The sequence below is a fragment of the Gekko japonicus genome, unplaced genomic scaffold (genome assembly GCF_001447785.1).
Source record: "Gekko japonicus isolate JY-2015 unplaced genomic scaffold, Gekko_japonicus_V1.1 scaffold48, whole genome shotgun sequence".
Lineage (NCBI taxonomy): Eukaryota > Metazoa > Chordata > Lepidosauria > Squamata > Gekkonidae > Gekko > Gekko japonicus.
Genome location: NW_015174273.1, coordinates 1,063,903 through 1,082,598, shown reverse-complemented (window position 1 = coordinate 1,082,598; position 18,696 = coordinate 1,063,903). Strand labels below are relative to the sequence as shown.

The 18,696-nt window shown below is 43.7% G+C and overlaps 1 protein-coding gene across 1 annotated transcript in view; it reads right to left on the bottom strand.

Annotated features, from left to right (window-relative positions):
• Window positions 1-18,696, bottom strand: part of DNAH6 (dynein, axonemal, heavy chain 6) — a 267,936-nt gene that overhangs the window by 60,414 nt on the left and 188,826 nt on the right. Inside the window, exons 62-65 of the mRNA XM_015423720.1 lie at window positions 15,697-15,857; window positions 14,461-14,549; window positions 9,012-9,158; window positions 7,370-7,508 (exon numbers count right to left, since the gene is read on the bottom strand). Coding sequence (XP_015279206.1) covers window positions 7,370-7,508; window positions 9,012-9,158; window positions 14,461-14,549; window positions 15,697-15,857 — 536 coding nt within the window. The remainder of the gene's footprint in view (window positions 1-7,369; window positions 7,509-9,011; window positions 9,159-14,460; window positions 14,550-15,696; window positions 15,858-18,696) is intronic.

Here is an 18,696-nt window from a genome sequence, read left to right as displayed (position 1 = left end):
TCTGGGAAGAGGCTCTGAGGTCCTTGGGAGACATGGCCCTTGACTGACTCTCTCTTAGGGTGGGTACTTGCATGACGGACAGAGGAGCTGCCCTGCATTCTGCCTTAGCATGACTCACTGCCATTTTATATCAATTAAATTCAGGCCCCCTCTATCAATCCTAGGGCCACACGGAGGTGTTCACGTGCACAGGGAAGAAGAAGAAGAGGAGGAGGAGGAGATTGGATTTATACCCCGCCCTTCACTACCCAAAGGTGTCTCAGAGCGGCTTACAAACTCCTTTCCCTTCCCCCTCCCCACAACAGACACCCTGTGAGGTAGGTGGGGCTGAGAGAGCTCTCTCGAGAACTGCCCATGAGAGAACAGCTCTGAGAGAACTTGTGGCTGACCCAAGGTCACACCAGCAGGTGCGAGTGGAGGAGTGGGGAATCAAACCCGGTTCTCCCAGATTAGAGTCCACACACTTAAACCACTACACCAAACTGGAAGGGGGGGTCCCCAGGGAGAGAGGGCCTCAGAGGCATCAACACTTACACACCTATGCCTGTGTACCTTAGAATGCCAGCTATGGGTATAGCAAAGGGATACTCTCCAAAGCACTTTATAAATCCCAGGCAGGACAATCACACGTCAGATGACAGGGCATTTGGCGTGGGACAACATCTCTCTGGTCCCATGTTGGACATACTATGATTGGGACTCTGGTGGCAGAAATGGCACTTGGCACAAACAGCCAAGGACAAGGACAAATATCGTTACAGCATATGGCCAACCCTATTCTTATCAGAATCCTTTACAGGTGCTCCACCCCAGGACACAAACATCAACTTGCCTTCCCTGCCTCTGCAACTGGGGACGCCAGGATGATGCACCCAGGCTGCAAATGCCTTTCCCCTCCCTTTGCAACACATACCTACAATGTATTGACTCAACTGTCTTTCCTAACTCAATAGTTACTATAAGTGCATCCCATCAAGGGGCACAGGGTAATTACGAACAGTGCAGAAAGCCACTTTCCCTTGTAAACATGAAACCAGAATGTCACCATGATGTTGGTGTTAACATCCCTCTGATGTAATCCCACGTGCAAGTGGAGAAAACAGGGAACACATCAATATTTCTAGAGGAGTACCAGCCACTCCAAGCATTGCTATTGATAGCCAAGCACCCATGATACACCTTCTGTTGTTGCTAGCCGAACACCATGATGCCCATGACACGAGAGCTCCATGGAGCAGCAGAAACTACAAAAGAAACTGCAGACAGGGTTCCAAGGCAGTTCTTGACAAGGAGCAGCTAAATATTTGCACAAGGAGCCTACTGTACTGTCTCATCCAACTTGTAAATTTCAATGAGAACGCTACTCATTACTTTCCTTGTCTTTCATTTGGCCCCTTTCCAGGTTAACACAGAGAGAGGCAAGGATGGATAGATTTTATTTACAGTGGAGTGTCAATCACCTGCTGAGGCAGCAAAACAACTGACAGCTGCACTGACCAGTGTACATCTGCTGGACTATTGCCTGCAGAGTTGCAACCTGCATAGCAGATAGCTGTTTGACCAGCACAATTGTGCCTGTCACAGCATGTAGTGCTCAGGACCAGTGATTTGCACACTGAGAGGGTCTGCCAATGCCATTGTCACAGTTGTGCTCTAGAAAGGGAAAGGGACAGAATTCACAATCTCCCTGATCACTGCTAGTGTGTGATAAACCACAGAGGCTATACTATGGTGAAGAGAGAAGGACAACAAGGAGTGCTGGAATGAGCAGTCCATCACCAGTGATGAGAGCTAAATAGTGCAAAACCTCAGCTATGACTCAGACTACTGCTAGGGCTGTCTGGCAGCTAACAACACAGAGGAGGCTTATACCAGGGACATTAGCCATGGTAAGAGTATACTGTTCCACAGAGTTATGCAGTATTTTCTGTACCGTCAGGGCCAGTGGAGGATTCCAAAGGCTCAATGATGTTTTCCATGAGGATCTCAGCAAACTGAGTGAGTGGGCAACAAAGCAGCAAATGAAGTTGAGTGTTGGTAAGTGTAAGGTGATGCACATTGGACCAAAAGAATCTCAACTTCAAGTATAGGCTAATGGGGTCTGAACTTGCTGAGACTGAAAGGGAAAAAGATCTTGGGGTCACATGCAGTGTGCTGCAGTGGTGAAAAAAGCAAACTCTATGTTGGGGATTATTAGGAAAGGGACTGAAAATAAAATGCCCAATATTATGTATAGATCTATGGCGCGGACTCATTTGGAAGACCGTGTACAGTTCTGGTTCCCATATCATAAAAAATATATATAACAGAGCTGGAAAAAGTACAGAAGAGGGCAACCAAGATGATTAGAGGGTTGGAGCACTTTTCCTATGAGGAAAGACAAAACAGTCAGCCTAAAAAAGAGAGATGACTAAGAGGGGACTAAAATGCCCAATATTATGTATAGATCTATGGCGCAGACTCATTTGGAAGACCGTGTACAGTTCTGGTTCCCATATCATAAAAATATATATAACAGAGCTGGAAAAAGTACAGAAGAGGGAAACCAAGATGATTAGAGGGTTTGAGCACTTTTCCTATGAGGAAAGACAAAACAGTCAGCCTAAAAAAGAGAGATGACTAAGAGGGGACATGATAGAGATTTATACAATTATGCACGTGGTGGAGAAAGCTGACAAAGAGAACTTCTCCTGCTCCCAAAATACTAGAACTTGATGGCATCCAATGAAGCTGATGAGCAGTAGATTCAGGACAGACAAAAGAAAACACTTCTTGACACAACGAACAAATAAAATGTGGAATCTGCTGCTAGAGGATGTACAGGCACAGACGGCTTTAAAGGGGAATTAGACAGATTCATGGAGGACAGGTCTATCCGTGGATACTCGCCATGGTGACTAAAGGGAACCTCCACGTTCAGAGGCAGTCAGCCCCTGAGTCCCAGTGCCAGGAAACAATATCAGGGGAAGGCCTCAGTCTCTATGCCCTGTTGCTGGACTTCCAGAGGAACTGATTGGCCACTGTGTGAGACAGGACTAGATGGATCACTAGTCTGGTCCAGAAGGGCTCTTCTTATATGCTTCCTTTGTGCCCAAGTGAAGTTAAGATGATAGTTCTGCTGAGTGAGAGGTGTGGGGGCTCTAGTCCTGCCCCCTCCTCCTGGTATGCTGCAGACCAGCTCTTGGGTGACCCAAAGGGAAGCTTTGCTTTGATGGGATGCAACCCCTTCACCAGTGTTTCCTGCACCAGTGTTTGTCCCCACTGAAGTACTGGGGAGATTCAAAGGAATGTCTTCTGTGCATTTTGCTGGCGGGGGTGGGCGGAGCCACTCCATTGTGGCTTCAGCATGGCAGAACAACCTCGTCTGCAGCAGCCAAGCATCACGGGAGCATCTGCCCAGCACTGCATTGCTGCCTCTCCAGTCCGCCTATGTGGGTTTTCCTCTGCACCCCCCCCCCAGCCCAGGGGGCCTTGCAGTGAGGACACACCAACTCGGAGCTTACCAGCTGCTGTCCTTTATACAGTTCCTATCTCCGGTATTACGTTTTATGGCACACATGACCCGGCTGGACAAAGTGACATTTATGTCAGATCTGGCCCTTGTAATAAATGAGTTTGACACCTCTACTCTACAGAGCTCATGAAAGGTTCAGATGTCCATGATTCCTTTCTTGTGTGTCAGCCTGTGAAAAGGGCCAGGTATTTGCAGGATGGGGATTGAAGCCCCAACAGTAGAGCTCTCGATATTGTGGTAGTTATGGGGCTCCTACTGGCCTCACAAGAGTCCTCCATATAGGCACTGTGACTAGTTTGCTCCTGTATGTGTGTGTTTTGGGAGAGCATGACATTAGGGAACTGTGCTGCCCGTGGTGTGTGCTGCTATGAAATCCAATGCAGTTGCTATGCCCTAAGCTTCTTGGAGCTGGTCCCCCACCCCCACCCCCCACTCCGCTGACAGAACATGGGATACCAATTTGTTTCTCCAGACCTGTGTCAGCATCAGTGATGCACTGGTGTCTGGAGCTTAGAACCGTGTTGCCCATCTACAGCTGAGGTAGCTAATGGGAAAAATGTAAACCTTGGCCAAAAGGATAGATAGATACTCATTATTTAAAGGTAACCCGAAATGTTAATATTTCCTGGTAGAGGACAACTCAGACCCCAAGCAAACTAAACAGGAGCTATAAAAATAAAATATGAAGTAAGCTTTCCCTAATGTACGTGAAATGCAATTTTAATTTTAGCTGAATCTAATCTAGAAATAAAATCGTTATCTTTACAGGGAGTATGCACTGCCCAAACCACTATAAACTAGTTTATGCTTCTCTTTCAGCAAGCTTTCTAAGATTAATAAACATCCAATTTATAATATTTTTCATATATTAATACCTCCTTTCCAGTATTCTTGTAAGGGTGTCTAGTGGGCAAAAAAGTGCTATGTGCATGTAGATCAGATGTGGAGAGTGTCATTTTCTAAATCTGTGCCTCTTTGGTGCTGTTGTGTCAGGAGTAGGTAGATGTCGTGTGCAACCCAAACATTAGGGACAGTGTTCTGTGAGTTTACTGACACTGTGTTCACTTATGCAATTATGATAGTGCTCATGTGGTAAACCAGTGTTGCCTCTGCTGTAAAACACACACACAGGTTTGCATGCACAGAACAAGCAGATCCAAAGTGATTATATATCTGCCATAGCGATTCCTTGCCATCAAGGTATAAAATAGAAGTGACAAATCTGGGGCATATATTTATATTAACCATTTTGTAATGTTCAAAACTTAGCATTTAGCATCCCAAACCACATTTCTTGGTCTCAGTTTATCAATAAAGCCATGAAGCTAAAAGCCTAAGGAAAAATACTCTTAATCTCCCCTTTCAAAAAGAAGTATTATCTATGCAATTATGGAGATCCTCCCTCTAAGTTCCTATTTAACAATGTGATGAATGCAGAGAATCACCAGGGACACGTATCTAACTACTTCAGCATTATGTAATTCAATCAGTGGAGTAACTCCAGCATCATAATTGAGTGACACACCAATTACTCAGGCATGTACTTTTAGCTGGAAAACCATGAAGTGTAAAAATCTCTTTTGAGCTCTGGCTCCAAAAGCAAGATTCTTGCAGAGAGATTGATAAAATAGAGTTAAACTTGCTAATTTACAAAATAAATATTTCTTCCCCAAAGAAATGTAGCATTACACACAGAGAAAATATTTCCTCCAGTTACCAATGTTCCAATTGATCAGATTTTTGTTTCTAGAATGCTGTTTACCTTCCCTGTCATATATTAATTGATTGCCCCAAAAGGGACAGAATGTTGAGAGAAGCTGAGTGTCACTTGGGGGCAGGGGGAATCAGCCTGCTCAAGCCCCTGTGAAACAATCCGGGCCGAGGGAGTTTTGAGGGCTGCAAGTTCCAAATCGTCTGTAGATACTCCCCCACTCCTGCCAACTTCTTGAAGCTTCTTAAGCAACAGCGGCAGCTTCTTCTTCTTATTATTATTTATTAGACCGAGCTCAGGGCGGTGAACAACAGGTTAAAATATACAATAAATTAATTACAAATTACCAATAAAATCAGTAGCATTAATCAATGGCTTAAAGTGTCCTCGCCTGTGTGGATCAGGGACTGGTCATGGAGGCAGCCATAGTGAGAGCCATAATGTAGGCCGTTGCTGTCCTCAAAGGTAGCTCGCAGTAAAGTGTCTGGCTCCTGTGCCAATCACAAAAGCAACAAACACCAGGCCACCCACAGACACAGTAAGGGTGTTTCCATGAAGAGAACAGATATGCCAGATATATGGCTTTGCAAATCAAAATGAGGCACCATGAGGAGGAAACAGGATGAGCAGAGGTTGAAAGCAGCTGAGTGTCAGTTGAAAGAAAGGGGGAAAGGTAGGGAGGGGAAATTGGTGTGATCTAGGTCCCCGGAGATTTTATAGTCTGGGATAGAAGATTTTGGGGGGCTGGGTTGGATTCTAAGATGGTCCCGTGGAGTGCGTCATCATTCTAATTCCCTCCTGTCTTTTGCAAATATATTGACCACGATTCAGTACGATAGGCAACGTACTACAGGCAACCCAGGTGTTTCTTGAACAACAGCTGCCACACCACAAAGGCAAACCCATCTTCAGGACTGACGGGAGTTTCCCGATCAGTGTGTCCCTTGAAGTGGAAGAAATGTGATGCCCTGTTGACAACTTCATCATTTATTTAACACAGTTTTACCTGGGCGTTGAGCCGGGGGGAAAGGCTCCAATTTAATAGAGTTGACTGCAAACATCAATTAGAATTATCAGAAGAAAGGTGTTTGGAGGACAGGGTTCTCTGATAGCTCTGGTCCACAGGTGATGGAAGGGTACCCGCCTGCTACCTCTCGTCTCTTTGGCAGCCTCAGAGATGGCAGTAAGGAGCTGCAGCTGGATCTGAGCACAATGGAAGGCTAGTGGGGCACTGAGTAATCATGGTCTTGTGAGCAGGGTGGGGGAAATCTAGCCAGATGGGACCTGGGCAGGAAAAAAAAAACTCTAGCCAGTGCAAACAGCTGGAGTTTTTGGTTTGGCTGCTGTGGAAGAGGTGCAGGCTGGTAATCTTGGGATGATTAACAATGGGAGATGCTGGAAGAGCATTTGGGGAGAGAAAATGCTGCCTTTGTGGGTGGGCTGGTCTTGCCCACCACCACTCGCTTCTTTCTCTGTTACGATATGCTTCAGTGAAATTTGGCAGCACTTCAGCTGCAGTAGATATGGGCAAGGAGAGGATCGGCAATTAAGAGAAAAAGACAGCCAGGCAAGGGGAAGAGAGGCCAGGCATGTGTGTTCTCTCCCCCTCTTCCAGTCTCTCTCTCAACCAAGGTAGTTCACCAACGCACCATTATGTCTTCAGATGCTGTTATTTATTATTCTTTTATTTATTCCACTTGTACCCCACCCTCCCCGCGAACAGGCTCAGGGCGGTTACTAAATGCCAGCTCGGTCAACAGAAGAACATGTCATGGATTACGTTCTGCCTGTCACCTTTGATATTAATATTTAGAGGCCAGGCAAAGACCTTTTTATTTACCGTTGTTATGTGTAAGTCTGATGTCAATTCAGTGCCTTTCTGCTTCTATGTTGCAGTGATGTTATTTATCATGTGCTGCTGAGACTGGATGGCTTTATTATGAAAATATACGGTTTTATTATTGGAGGGTTAGCTGTTTGGGATAAATATTAAAATAGAAATCTGGGATAAAAATGCTGTAGCAAAATGTCGTTCGAAGGAAAGAGAGAATAAGCTACCTAAGTAACTCTCTAGATCCAAGCCACTGTTTTAGTAATCATTTCTAGTGGATTTTGCAGCTATTATTATACTCCGCACCTCCTACCTGTTATATAAGTAAGGGCATCCCAGGGTACTCTTCCCTCTTGACAATATAGATTGAGGTTCAGTAAGGCGCACTCTCTGTCACTGTCATTAAATTCGTAGCATATGTTCCATCCAAGAGGCCCAAACTTTTTCCTCTCCTAGAAGAGTAACAGTCAACGCAGATATTTTAGTATATTTGATTAGTATATTCTGATCAGTCCCATGATACAATCTTTTGTTGATTTATTTTTATTACAATAATCATTTTACTCCCCTGTCCAATAATAAATCATTTCTTTATGTGGTGAAGGAAGCTAGGGAGGAAGCATTTCCCCGTAGACCTATTTTGGATCTCATCCCAGGTACAATTTTGGAAGCCATGTAATCCGTATATATAAATAGAATGATTTTTCCCCCCAAAATCAGAGATGTCTCTTTTAAAAAATATTATATATTATTACTTTTTTAATCCTGCCCTTCCTCCGTGGAGCACAGCGTGACATACACAGTTTCCCCCTGAACTATTTTATCCCAACAGCAACTTTTGTAAGGTAGGTTAGGCTGTCAGAGAATGACGTGTGCAAGGTCATCCAATGAATTTCATGGAGAGAGGGGATTCGAACCTGGGTCTCCTCCATTTCAACTTGAGCAACAAAACGTTAAAGCTGCATTAAATTTTGGCAGTCTCAAGCCCCTTGAGTCCAGCACTGCATTCCTGGTTTCTGATTCAACTGTATCATATTCCAAAAAAGCTGACTACTAAGACTATTGGCTCATTAGAAGTAAAACCTCTGAGTAGGGCAGAATTTTTAATATTTCTATAATATTTTTAATAAACAACATCAGTGATAATGAAAAACGGAGCAGGACGTACCGCTCTGACTACCAAAAAGGCTGTGCCGGGGAACATGGGATCCATATCGATAAGTTTCACAAAGAATGGGGGTTTTAGTAAGGAGGGGAATCGGGTGACACTGAGTGAAAATGCTGGCTGGATCCCATTGTATGGTTTTATTTTGCTACATGAAACTTGCATTTAAGCCCAGGTGGCTCAAACCTCTCTCTGTTGCTACGTCTATGATGAATGGGTAAGGGAATGTGAAGCAAAAGAGACTGCAGGGAAAAACTGAACGGGGGCTTGGTGTAGGGGGGGACTGTATTCATCTTTTTTATTATTTCAGAACACTTTTCCTTCACTTTACTAGACATGCCCTTTATGACTTCGATTAGACCATTAAGATATGTTCCCACACATAGTAAATGAGAAATATATTTTCCCCTTTGAGAAAATGTGACAATACTTGTTCCTTTACATTTACTATAATTAACATAACATGTTTAGGTAGCAGCAGGTTTGAACTTTATGGGGAGCCTTATCGTATCATTGGATTAATACTGACACAAAGGCAATATTTTTATGGCTTTTGCATTAGAACCAAAGAAGCTTTCCAGAAATACTGCTGTGTTGCTACAGTTACGAGAAAACGGGATAGCCCCTGCATCTGCTGCCCTGTGCCCTTTGGGGAGAAAAAAACCGGTGGGATAAAAACACGTTAGGCCTTTGTAAAGAAATACAGGATATACTTTCTAAATGGTACAACATGTACTGAACTGACGCTTGCTACTGTGTCTTTTCATAATTCCAGAATAATAAAAGATACCTGAATGATTGCATGGAAGAAGCAAATGCCAAAAATTATTTTTCTCCACATTTTCCCCAGGATATTTTCTTCAAAAAATGAAGCTGTCATTTCTGTGAACGCTCGCCTGATGTTTGCACGGAGTCCTTTGGGAGGTTCATTGGTTACCTGAATGTATATGATACGTTTATTCTTACAGGCTTACCAGACAGATCCCTAAACATCTGGACTGACATTTTTGCCTACCCAGAGTAATATTCCCATACTGCAAATGGGACATGATGGGCTGCAATGTCGCTAAAAAGCAGTGGTCACTACGTTCCACTGCATTCATTTGCGTGTACAGCCCTGGGGCTACGTAAGTTTGTTTTCCAAATGCTTACTGTGCTGTCGAGTTAACGCATGAATTAGTAGCTATCTGTATGCAAATTGTATTTTCCACTCAGAGGAAAGCTCCCAGGTTTTAACCAAGTTAATATACTGATTGCTTACCCCAGGAAGCATATGGAGATGAAAAGCTATATTATGAAAATAAGGAAATTTGGAACAGACAGAAATTGGAAAAGGAACTTACATACACAAGAGAGAGAGAGGGGAAAAAATAAGGAACAAATTAATTATAGAAAGAACAAACTGGAGGAGGATTCTTTCTTATGGTCTTTACTTAAAGATGACAGTTTTAAGATCATGTTTCAGCTTGATAGAAGCCTGCCCCATTGCAAGAAGGAATTCTTGCCACAAGTAGCATTACTAAAATCAGTGGAAGCGGCAGGGTTCGTGCTAAATTAACTTTTTTCCATAGAAGCTACGTTTGCTGCAGAATTTTAAGAATCCATTATATGAGTAAGGCAACAGAAGACAAAGTAAATAATCATAATCAGTGTCATGGAGGTGCATGTGTTTCGCTTACAAATTCAGAATGACTATCAAAACTAGGGGCTTGGATCCAGTACAAATCCTGCACTGATTGAAGGGATTTCCGTCCATCAAGTGGGACTTCTTGCTTCCCCCTCCCACTGCAGCCCCAAATCCCTCCATGGGATGCCCAGGAACAACATGGAGGAGTCAGAGGTCTGCAGCAGGAGGGCAGAATTGGCAAAAACGGCCTCCTCCTTCTGTTGGAAGAAACTCTCTGCTGGACCCAATCCCAGGACTGCTTCCAAACGAAAATGGCCATCGTTGTCTTTCAGTTGCCCCTACTGCTCCGGAACTTTAATGAAAACCGCTCACTTACGACCACGTCGTGCGCCAAGACTCATATTTCTGAAACATAAAATTAGGTATTACCCTTGGATCTTTTCTTTTCTCCCGTGAAAAGAAAACATCTTGGAAGAGATCCAAGAACTTGCTCGTCTAAAGTAGAGGAAGTCTGTGGCATACAACAGACCAGTTCCCAATTGTCTTGTCCCTTTCACTGGACGAAAAGTAAATAAATACAACGGGATGAAATTATTTGCTGACTGGGCAGCAGCAGAACGTGTGGAGGGCATTTGTAAAAAGTGGTTGGCAGAGGTGGAAGGAATACCCTCTCTTTAAGCATAAATAATGATGCAAACGTGTTCAGCATGCAAACCGTGATTGCACAGGGATGTGCAGCCTTCCTCCTGGCCCATTCTGCACATAGAGGGAGGTCTTGTTCAGCAAGCCTCCCACAGCAGTTTCCTTTGAACAGTCTGGACACCCAAGCAAAAACTCTTCTTGATGCTGCAAAAGGGAGAGAAGTGGACCCACTCCATGCTGTTTAGGATGCTCAACACAGAGAGGTTCTGGGTGCTCTCGGACATGCATGCGATGCTCTTAGCCATGCAGGGACATGGAAACACTCAGCACAAAACGTGGATAAGGTACATGGGCATTCAAGCCTTTTAACTCTATAACATGAATCAGCTTTCTGTACATGCTCAATGACTTCTTAGCAGAGAAATCTATATTACTGCAGGCTGCGTGGAGTGGCCCTGGAATCCCCCATGCATGCACATGTCACTCACAGTCATGGCATCTCATCAGAAACGTAGCTGAATAAAATGTACATGAGCCGAAACATCCAGGCGTGCCTGGAAACCCATGGATCCTAGTGAGTTGGACAGAGCAGGTTTCAACCCTACAGCTGCAACCTTCTGCAGGATAGTTTATTTATTTACAAAATTTATATTCTGCCTTTCTGTCCCCTTCAGGGCCACCAAAGGGGTTAACAGATTAAAAACATACATAACAAAAACACATTTCAAAAACCACTAGAACCAGACAAAAACAAAAGATGGTTATGGATTGGGATGGAATGGGCGCACTGTAATATGTATAGCTCCCACAGTCACTGGAATGCAGTGGATTCTGTCTGTGAATGTGGCTTACCCTTAAAGGGCTAATGCTTGGCAAAAGGTTGGAGAAGCTGAACAATAAAGACGGTGCTAAAAACTAGGGTTCTAGCTCTCATCACTTATGGCCAGATGTCCTTATGCAGCACAATGCTCCAAGAGTGGTGAAAAAATAATTGTGAAGGTACGAGCTGATCCATGGCCAGAGGGAAAGACCATTGGCACAAAATGCGTAGTCACAACCATTTTATGGGAACGTGGCTTTGGAATGTATTTATAAGTCTGTAGCCACCTCCAGTTGTTGTGAGACTTTGGATACTTTCGGGTTTAGCATATAGCTTTTGCTTTGCAAGGGTTGTTAGTTGCCAATTTATTTCATGTGGCTCAGTTAGAAAGAAGGAAAATCAAGAATTCAATTACAATGGCCTTCCAAAAAAAAATAATTCAATTACAATGCAATCCCACACGCATACTTATTATGTAACGCAGCTGATAGATTTAATTTGGCACCATTTATAAATAACATAGGTGGCAGCTTCGTAAACACCAACAGCAACAGGGTCGGGAGGGGGAAAACCTAAAAATCAGAACAGAATTCAAAATAAAAATATTCAAGAAGATGCATTAGAAAGACTTTGTGCCAGGGAAATGCATCTGCCAACAGTATTACTGTGAAGCATTGGTTCTCCAGGCATTTGTAATTCAAGAGCAGTCTCTCTTCTGTCTTTTTCCTTTTTCCCACCAGCCACAGCAAGCCTTAAACTTTAAATTTCAGCTAATTGTTATTTTGTTTGTAGGTGCAGCACGTTATAATCTTGCATGCAACTGAGTATTTATACACGGCTGAGTCAGTCTGAGAAAAGGTAATAGCTAAGGCAGATGGGCTTGGAGAGAGCGGGTTCTAATTTTGATATGTATTTTCCCTAATGGGATATATATTTTTTTTGCAGAGCCTTTGATACATTCTGAATTTCAAACACTGCACTGACTGAAAACATGGCACCCTCACACTAACTTCCAAGGGCCAATTTGTTGCTCTATAAGCTTTAGGCATTCCAGTTGTACTCTAATTGGGTAGACACAGAACATGGGAGGCAGCTATCCATCCTTGTTTTAATTTCAATTAGATGGCACTTTGGACTCTCTGTGCAACATTGGGTGTACTGATTTGTAAAATGACCAACCCCCCTCCCCCCAAAAAACAACCCTCAACATTGTTCATTCATTCTATTTTTAAAGCCCTTCTGCATGTTTATGCTGATCTGAAAGCGTGGACACTTCCTAGAGGTTGGTATGGTCAACAATACTTGATGAAGGAACTAATTGAAATGGAAACCCCGGTGAAGCTGCCTTCTACTGAAACAGACCAATTGGTCCCTCAGTGCTTGATACTTTTAGCTGGAGATGCCCGGGGTTGAACCTGAGATCTTCTGCATGCCAGGAAGATGTGCTACCACCAAGCCACGGCCCCTAACTTGAGGGTATACGTGGGCATGTGTGTTTGGTGTGCTGTGATGGCCTGTTGCACGGAATATTACTTCATTAAAAACTGGATGTTAAGCTGTGTTTTTCACTCTGAACCGCATCAATCCTGCAACAGAAATGTCCCAGAAACCAAGAATCCTTGCAGAAATTGTGAAGCGAGGTACAGAGTCTTTGGTACAAAGCAGAAGAGCAGTGCCAGAGGCCGGAGAATGAGTAAATGCAGTGAGGAGTTAGAACCTCATGCCAGGCACCTTGTTAGGAATTTAACTGATAAGAAAAGAGTCACAAAATTCAGAAAAGCTAGAAGGAGAAGACAAATCCTGAGGGTGCTTTCACACACAACACTGAAAGCGTTTTTACACTCCTGTCGTCTGCAACGGGGATGTACAACCTAACAGGCTAGAACATATATTTAGTTAGAAAATGCTCTCTTCCCTCTTCTGTCCCACTAACTGTACACACAAAAATATTGTGGGAGAAGATGAGCTTTAGTGTTGTGTGAGATAAAGTGCCAAGTCTCAAAGCTGAAGAAAAAAGGGTCAAGGGCAAGAAAGAGAAAGGGAAATTAAAGGTGCTCCTCCATGACCTTGCTCTCCCTTGTTCCCTGCACCCCAAAATCTCCACATTTTCCTACCTAGGCCCTTTGCTCCTTCAACTCTACCACACTTTACCATCCCAAAGTCTCCTGCTTTCTTAAGTAATTCCATCTCTTGTGATGTCTCCGTTTCTTGGAACGCCTTCTTCAAACACCCACGTGATGTCACCTCTCTGATTTCAGTCTCTAGCTCAAAACTGGGGCCGAGCGGAACCTCTCACTTCAAAGCCAGAGACAAAACGCCTTTGGCTTGGAGTGTGAGCTCCAGCACCTTGGAAAGCCCTCCATCAAAGTGAGGCAAGCCTCGCAACTGCTGCTCTGACTTGGACAGTGAACCGGAGGCAAAAGAAGGATTCCCCCTTTCCCCTTCCACACTACCTCAACTTACCTGCAGTTTTGATAGGAAATAATGGAGTGATGACATGAGGAAGAAACATATTTGCAGCCATCTCTCCCCCCCCCTTTTCTTTTTTTTAACTTCCCACAGGTATGTTCTAGGACTTGAAATTCCCACAACTCCTAACACTCATTATTAGGAGTTCTGGGCACTCAAATACACAAAAATGCACGACAAAAAAAGAAGAAAGAAAATGGAGGGAGGTGTTGCACACATTTTCCCTCTTTTCAGCTGCCTCACATTTCTCCCTATCAACAAGGCGGATGCGTGAGGATGGGGTGGGAGAGGGAGAATACAGAGAGGCCCCTAAATCACTTTGAACTCATGATGACATCGTTGGGTGGAACCATGATGCGCTGACATCTCCGAGAACTCAGAATTCAGCTGTAATAGGACCACAAAGGGAAAGGTTACTACCCACCCACCCCTTTATTTCAAGCTAGAGGGAACATACAGGCATTATAGGCATCCATGTGTTTCCTCCAAGCAGGAGTTGGTGTGTGTGTGTGTGCGAAATCATGACAGAAGTGCAATGGGAAGGCATGGATTCAAATCTGTAGCCACTATTCGTAATCTGATATAGTGTTCTTGTTGCTGTTTTGCCCTCAGTAAACACAACATGTTTTTGGTGCCAACACTAAAATGACCCATTTTACTTATATTTTCAAAAGGTTTTACCTTGACAGAGTTCTGAAGGACAGTGACAGGGAAGGTATTACTTGGCATGGAGCTTAAATAGAGTCGAAAGCTTTCGTGGATAGACACATCTGAAAAACAGAGAATTGCAGAGTCAAACTATGTTGTTGTAAAGTAAATTCAGTATCAGAATGAAGTGAAACTCCAAGGCATTTGCCAGTGCAATGTTGGGGGGAAACCAATGCTCCCACTCTTCTCTTTCCACTTAATGTCAGTGGGTTTTGCCTGGATCAGATCTTACTGGATTGTGCCCTAGAGCCTCACAGTTGCACAAAACTTCTCAAGTTAATGTTTTCAAGGAGGAATCATAAATAGTGCCATATTTTAAAATCTGCAGGGGTAAATGGGGAAGGATTTAAACCCCAAGAGATGTAAAATACATGACACAAGAAGAGATGAATTTGGAAGAAAACCAAAATGCGAAGGAAGATTGCGTATAAGGAGAAAAACTGTGAACTTCTGCTAAGTGACGTTCATATATGGAAGGCAATTCTAGAACAGTATTGTTGAAAAAGACCAACTGAATGATAGTACAACTTTATGTGTAGTCTGAAAAGTGGCAGAGTGGCAAGGCATAGTAATAAAACTGGAGGCAATGAATGGAGATGAACCTTGCTGCACGCAGCCGCCTAATTAACAAGTAACCAAGTTTCAAACCAGAAGAACACCGTAAAATCAAGAGTTGTCTAGCAGTGTAGAAATCTTTGGTTCAGATCTGACCAGTGCTATGGGCCAAACTACACATTACGACTGTTCAACCTGTGGCCACCGACACCATTTTACAGAAATCTTTGACCATTTTAAAAATGCTGTGAGGGCCCAATCCTGATAGGACCCACTGTGCAGGGGGAGACCAGGTGATCTCCCCCCCCCCACCCTCACCCCGGTGCCTTTTCAAGTACTGAAACAGCTACGGAGGGGCTGTTTTGGCACTTTAAAAGGTACAGGAAGAGCAAGATCACTCGGTCCCCTACGCCCCCTACGCCACAGGCTCTCGCTGTATTTTTAAAACTGTCAGATTCTTTTGTAAAATGGTATAATGTGTAGCTTGGCCCTAAATTCTCATTTAGGTAGCCTCAGGCCCCCTCTCCCTTGCAATGGCCAAATGATGTGATGTGCATTTTCCTAACTCTAAAAGCTCTCCCCCACTTTGTGAATTAGCTCTACCGTCTTTAAAAGATAGTGGGCCTGAAAAGGGGGGAGAAAAGAATCACTTACTTGGTTCTGTAAAACTTTTTATAAGCTCTTCCATCGCTAACATCCACGAAACCGCTAGGTGACAGTTCTGCAGGAACACCCAGTTTCCCGATTTCATTGCGTCCTTAATCATTTTTTCTGCAATAGGTCCTTGCCCTTGTCCTAAGGAAATTGACTCCACTCTGGAAGACAGTAATTATACTACACATATTTAAAACATCACTTAAACTTAATCCATTCCATCTATATTTAGGCTTCTACATCAAACAGCTCAGCTTTCATCTGAGCATCCATATATTCGATGAAATCAAATGCAAAAGTCTGCTCTGTACGCCTGAAAGACAGAGTGTTCCCTATTGCGCATTTGAGGCTATACCTTAAAAAAAAAAAAGTTTGGTTAGAATTCCCACTCAATCCTAAGCAGAGTTACATCCTTCACTGGCTGCTGACTTCAATGGACTTAGAAGGGTGCAGTTCTGCTTATTAGACCGCAAGTTACTCTTGGTTACCTGCAATTTTTGTAGAAGATTAGTAAGACGTCTTTATACCAAGCGGCCACCTCCACTGTTAGCAGCAGCTTACAGACCTTTGAAATCTTACAGTGGAAAATCCCGCTGGCTAAAGATGTGACTTTTCCATTGTCCAGTGAACTTTTTTTAAATATTGCTGACATACTTTTAAAAAGAGCCTGATTCTAAGGTAGATCTCATGTTGCTGCCCTGCGAGAGCTGGCAGAGCCACTTGTCTTTAGGCCTTTCACGCAGAAGGGCAAAGATAAGATTATGACAACGTGCGGGTTATTTTTAATAGATTCCTGTGACTCGTGGGGGGAGGCAGAAGGAAAAAAATCACGCCGAGCACTCTGAAAGCAACACTTAGGCTGCGTTCAGAACCACTTTAAGCTACCAATAGGAAGAAGTGTTGCCACGTGCGCATATAGACTGTGGCCATGTGCACACGTGTACCTTGATTGCCCTGTTATAAAATGCTGGTATGTCAGGGGGACCTATTGTACAAAAGAATGCCAGCAGTTAAGGAGAAGGTAAACTGATTGAGGCTAAAAAGAGTGAAAGAAGAAAAATCAGATTTCCAGTCGCTCATGAAATGGCAGCTCATCTCTCTTGATTATTGTTAGACACATTCTGATACGCGGGGGAGAGCGGAGAAGTCTGTGAACATTTTCACACCCTTCCTGAAAACCATCCTTCTTTTACTGATGGGGAAATGGCTTGAAAGGGTCTGTGAAAACATTAACAGGAGAGGGAATATTTCCTCCTTGCAGAAGCAACCAGCCAGTATGAGTGTGTGTGCGTGGGGGGGGGGGAGTGCAACAGAAAGACAGGAGCAGTAGGTGCTGGAAGCAAGCCCTGCCCAGCAGGAGCCCTGGAGAGGGGAGGGACCCTGGCCTTCATAGCTTCCTCATGCCTGTGCTTCATGATGCCAGGAAGCAGGATTGGAGAAGGCAGCCAGAGGTTTAAAAAGCTGGCCTGAGTGCTGCTCCAGTTGTCAACATCTGGGGTGAGGTGGGGGAACAGAAACAAAAAAGCAATAATTGCATGTGGATCATCAGAAGGACTGCACTAGAACTAAATGCCTCCGGTTGGTGTGAGGGTAAAAGTGTCCTTCTTTCACCATCTGTCACCCATTTCCAGTGCATGGGTCACTGGAGAATATTTCTCCAAAACAGAAGGTTCTCTTCCATCTAAATGCAAAACACTGCTACTCCATTGGGCAGGCAGGGTCCCACGCCTTGCTTTACTGGCAACAACTGCTTCTTTATTTGTATGGGACACTGCTATAGACTTGGGTTTTAAACTGCCTGGGCAGCCAGTCTAGCTTAAAACCATGATATAATACTAAGTAAACAGTGCTACCCATTTTGCCATGTCGCACAGTGTGACATCTCAAAAGAGGAAGCACCAGTCCAGTTGCCTCGGCAATGAGAACATGCCTCCTCACATCTCCAGCCACTGAGGGTGGGTGTCAACAATTGGGTCTGGTTTGCCTCTGGTGATGATGTCATCACATGGCCAAATCTCATTCGCTGCATGACAGTGTTGCCCCATCATGCTAACTCTGGGACTCCCAAATTACCTGAGACTGTAAAGCATGCAAGAAGATGACAAAAATTTTAGGAAGAAAAATGGCACCAAAGGCGCTACTATAAAGGACAGTGAGCAGTGTGTAAAAAAGTAAGGGTTTTTTTCCTGATGCATTTCCAACTCTTCAAAAGAGCTGATTTCATGCAGAGTATACAAACATTATTGTGCATCATTAATATGTAATGTGGTAGATTTTAGTAGCACTGTAGCTTGTTCTTTCTCCACAAGACTCTTACCTGCCTTATTTACTGCATTATTAAATATGTGAAATTAAGACTGAGGCAGCTGCAAACTCTCTATGATTTAACTTTGTTACTTCATTTTTAAGTCCTCATAGATTCTTTTGAACTATGGTGCTGGAGAAGACTCTTGAGAGTCCCTTGGACTGCAAGAAGATCAAATCAGTCAATCCTAAAAGAAATCAACCCTGACTGTTCCCTGGAAGGCCAGATAATGAAACTGAAGCTCAAATACTTTGGCCACCAAATGAGAAGGGAGCACTCACTGGAGAAGACCCTGATGCTGGGAAAGATGGAAGGTCAAAGAAGACGGGGACGGCAAAAGATGAGATGGTTGGACAGTGTCATAGATGCAACGAACATGAAATTGAGCAAACTTCAGAGGATGGCAGAAGACAGGAAGGCCTGGCGTGATGTGGTCCATGGGGTCACGAAGAGTCGGACTCGACTGTGCGACTGAACAACAACAAGAACACTACCTTTTATAGCATTAAAACCAGACCTCAATCACTTGCAGCCCTTCAGCACCTTTCTACATTTAAAACAAAACCACCACACACGTACACAATCTCACAACATTTTGTACCTCTTCAAAAAGAATATGGAACAAAACACAGAGTGATGAACACATACTTCTGTTTTTACACTTAAGTAGTGTGGGCCGCACAAAACCCCCAATC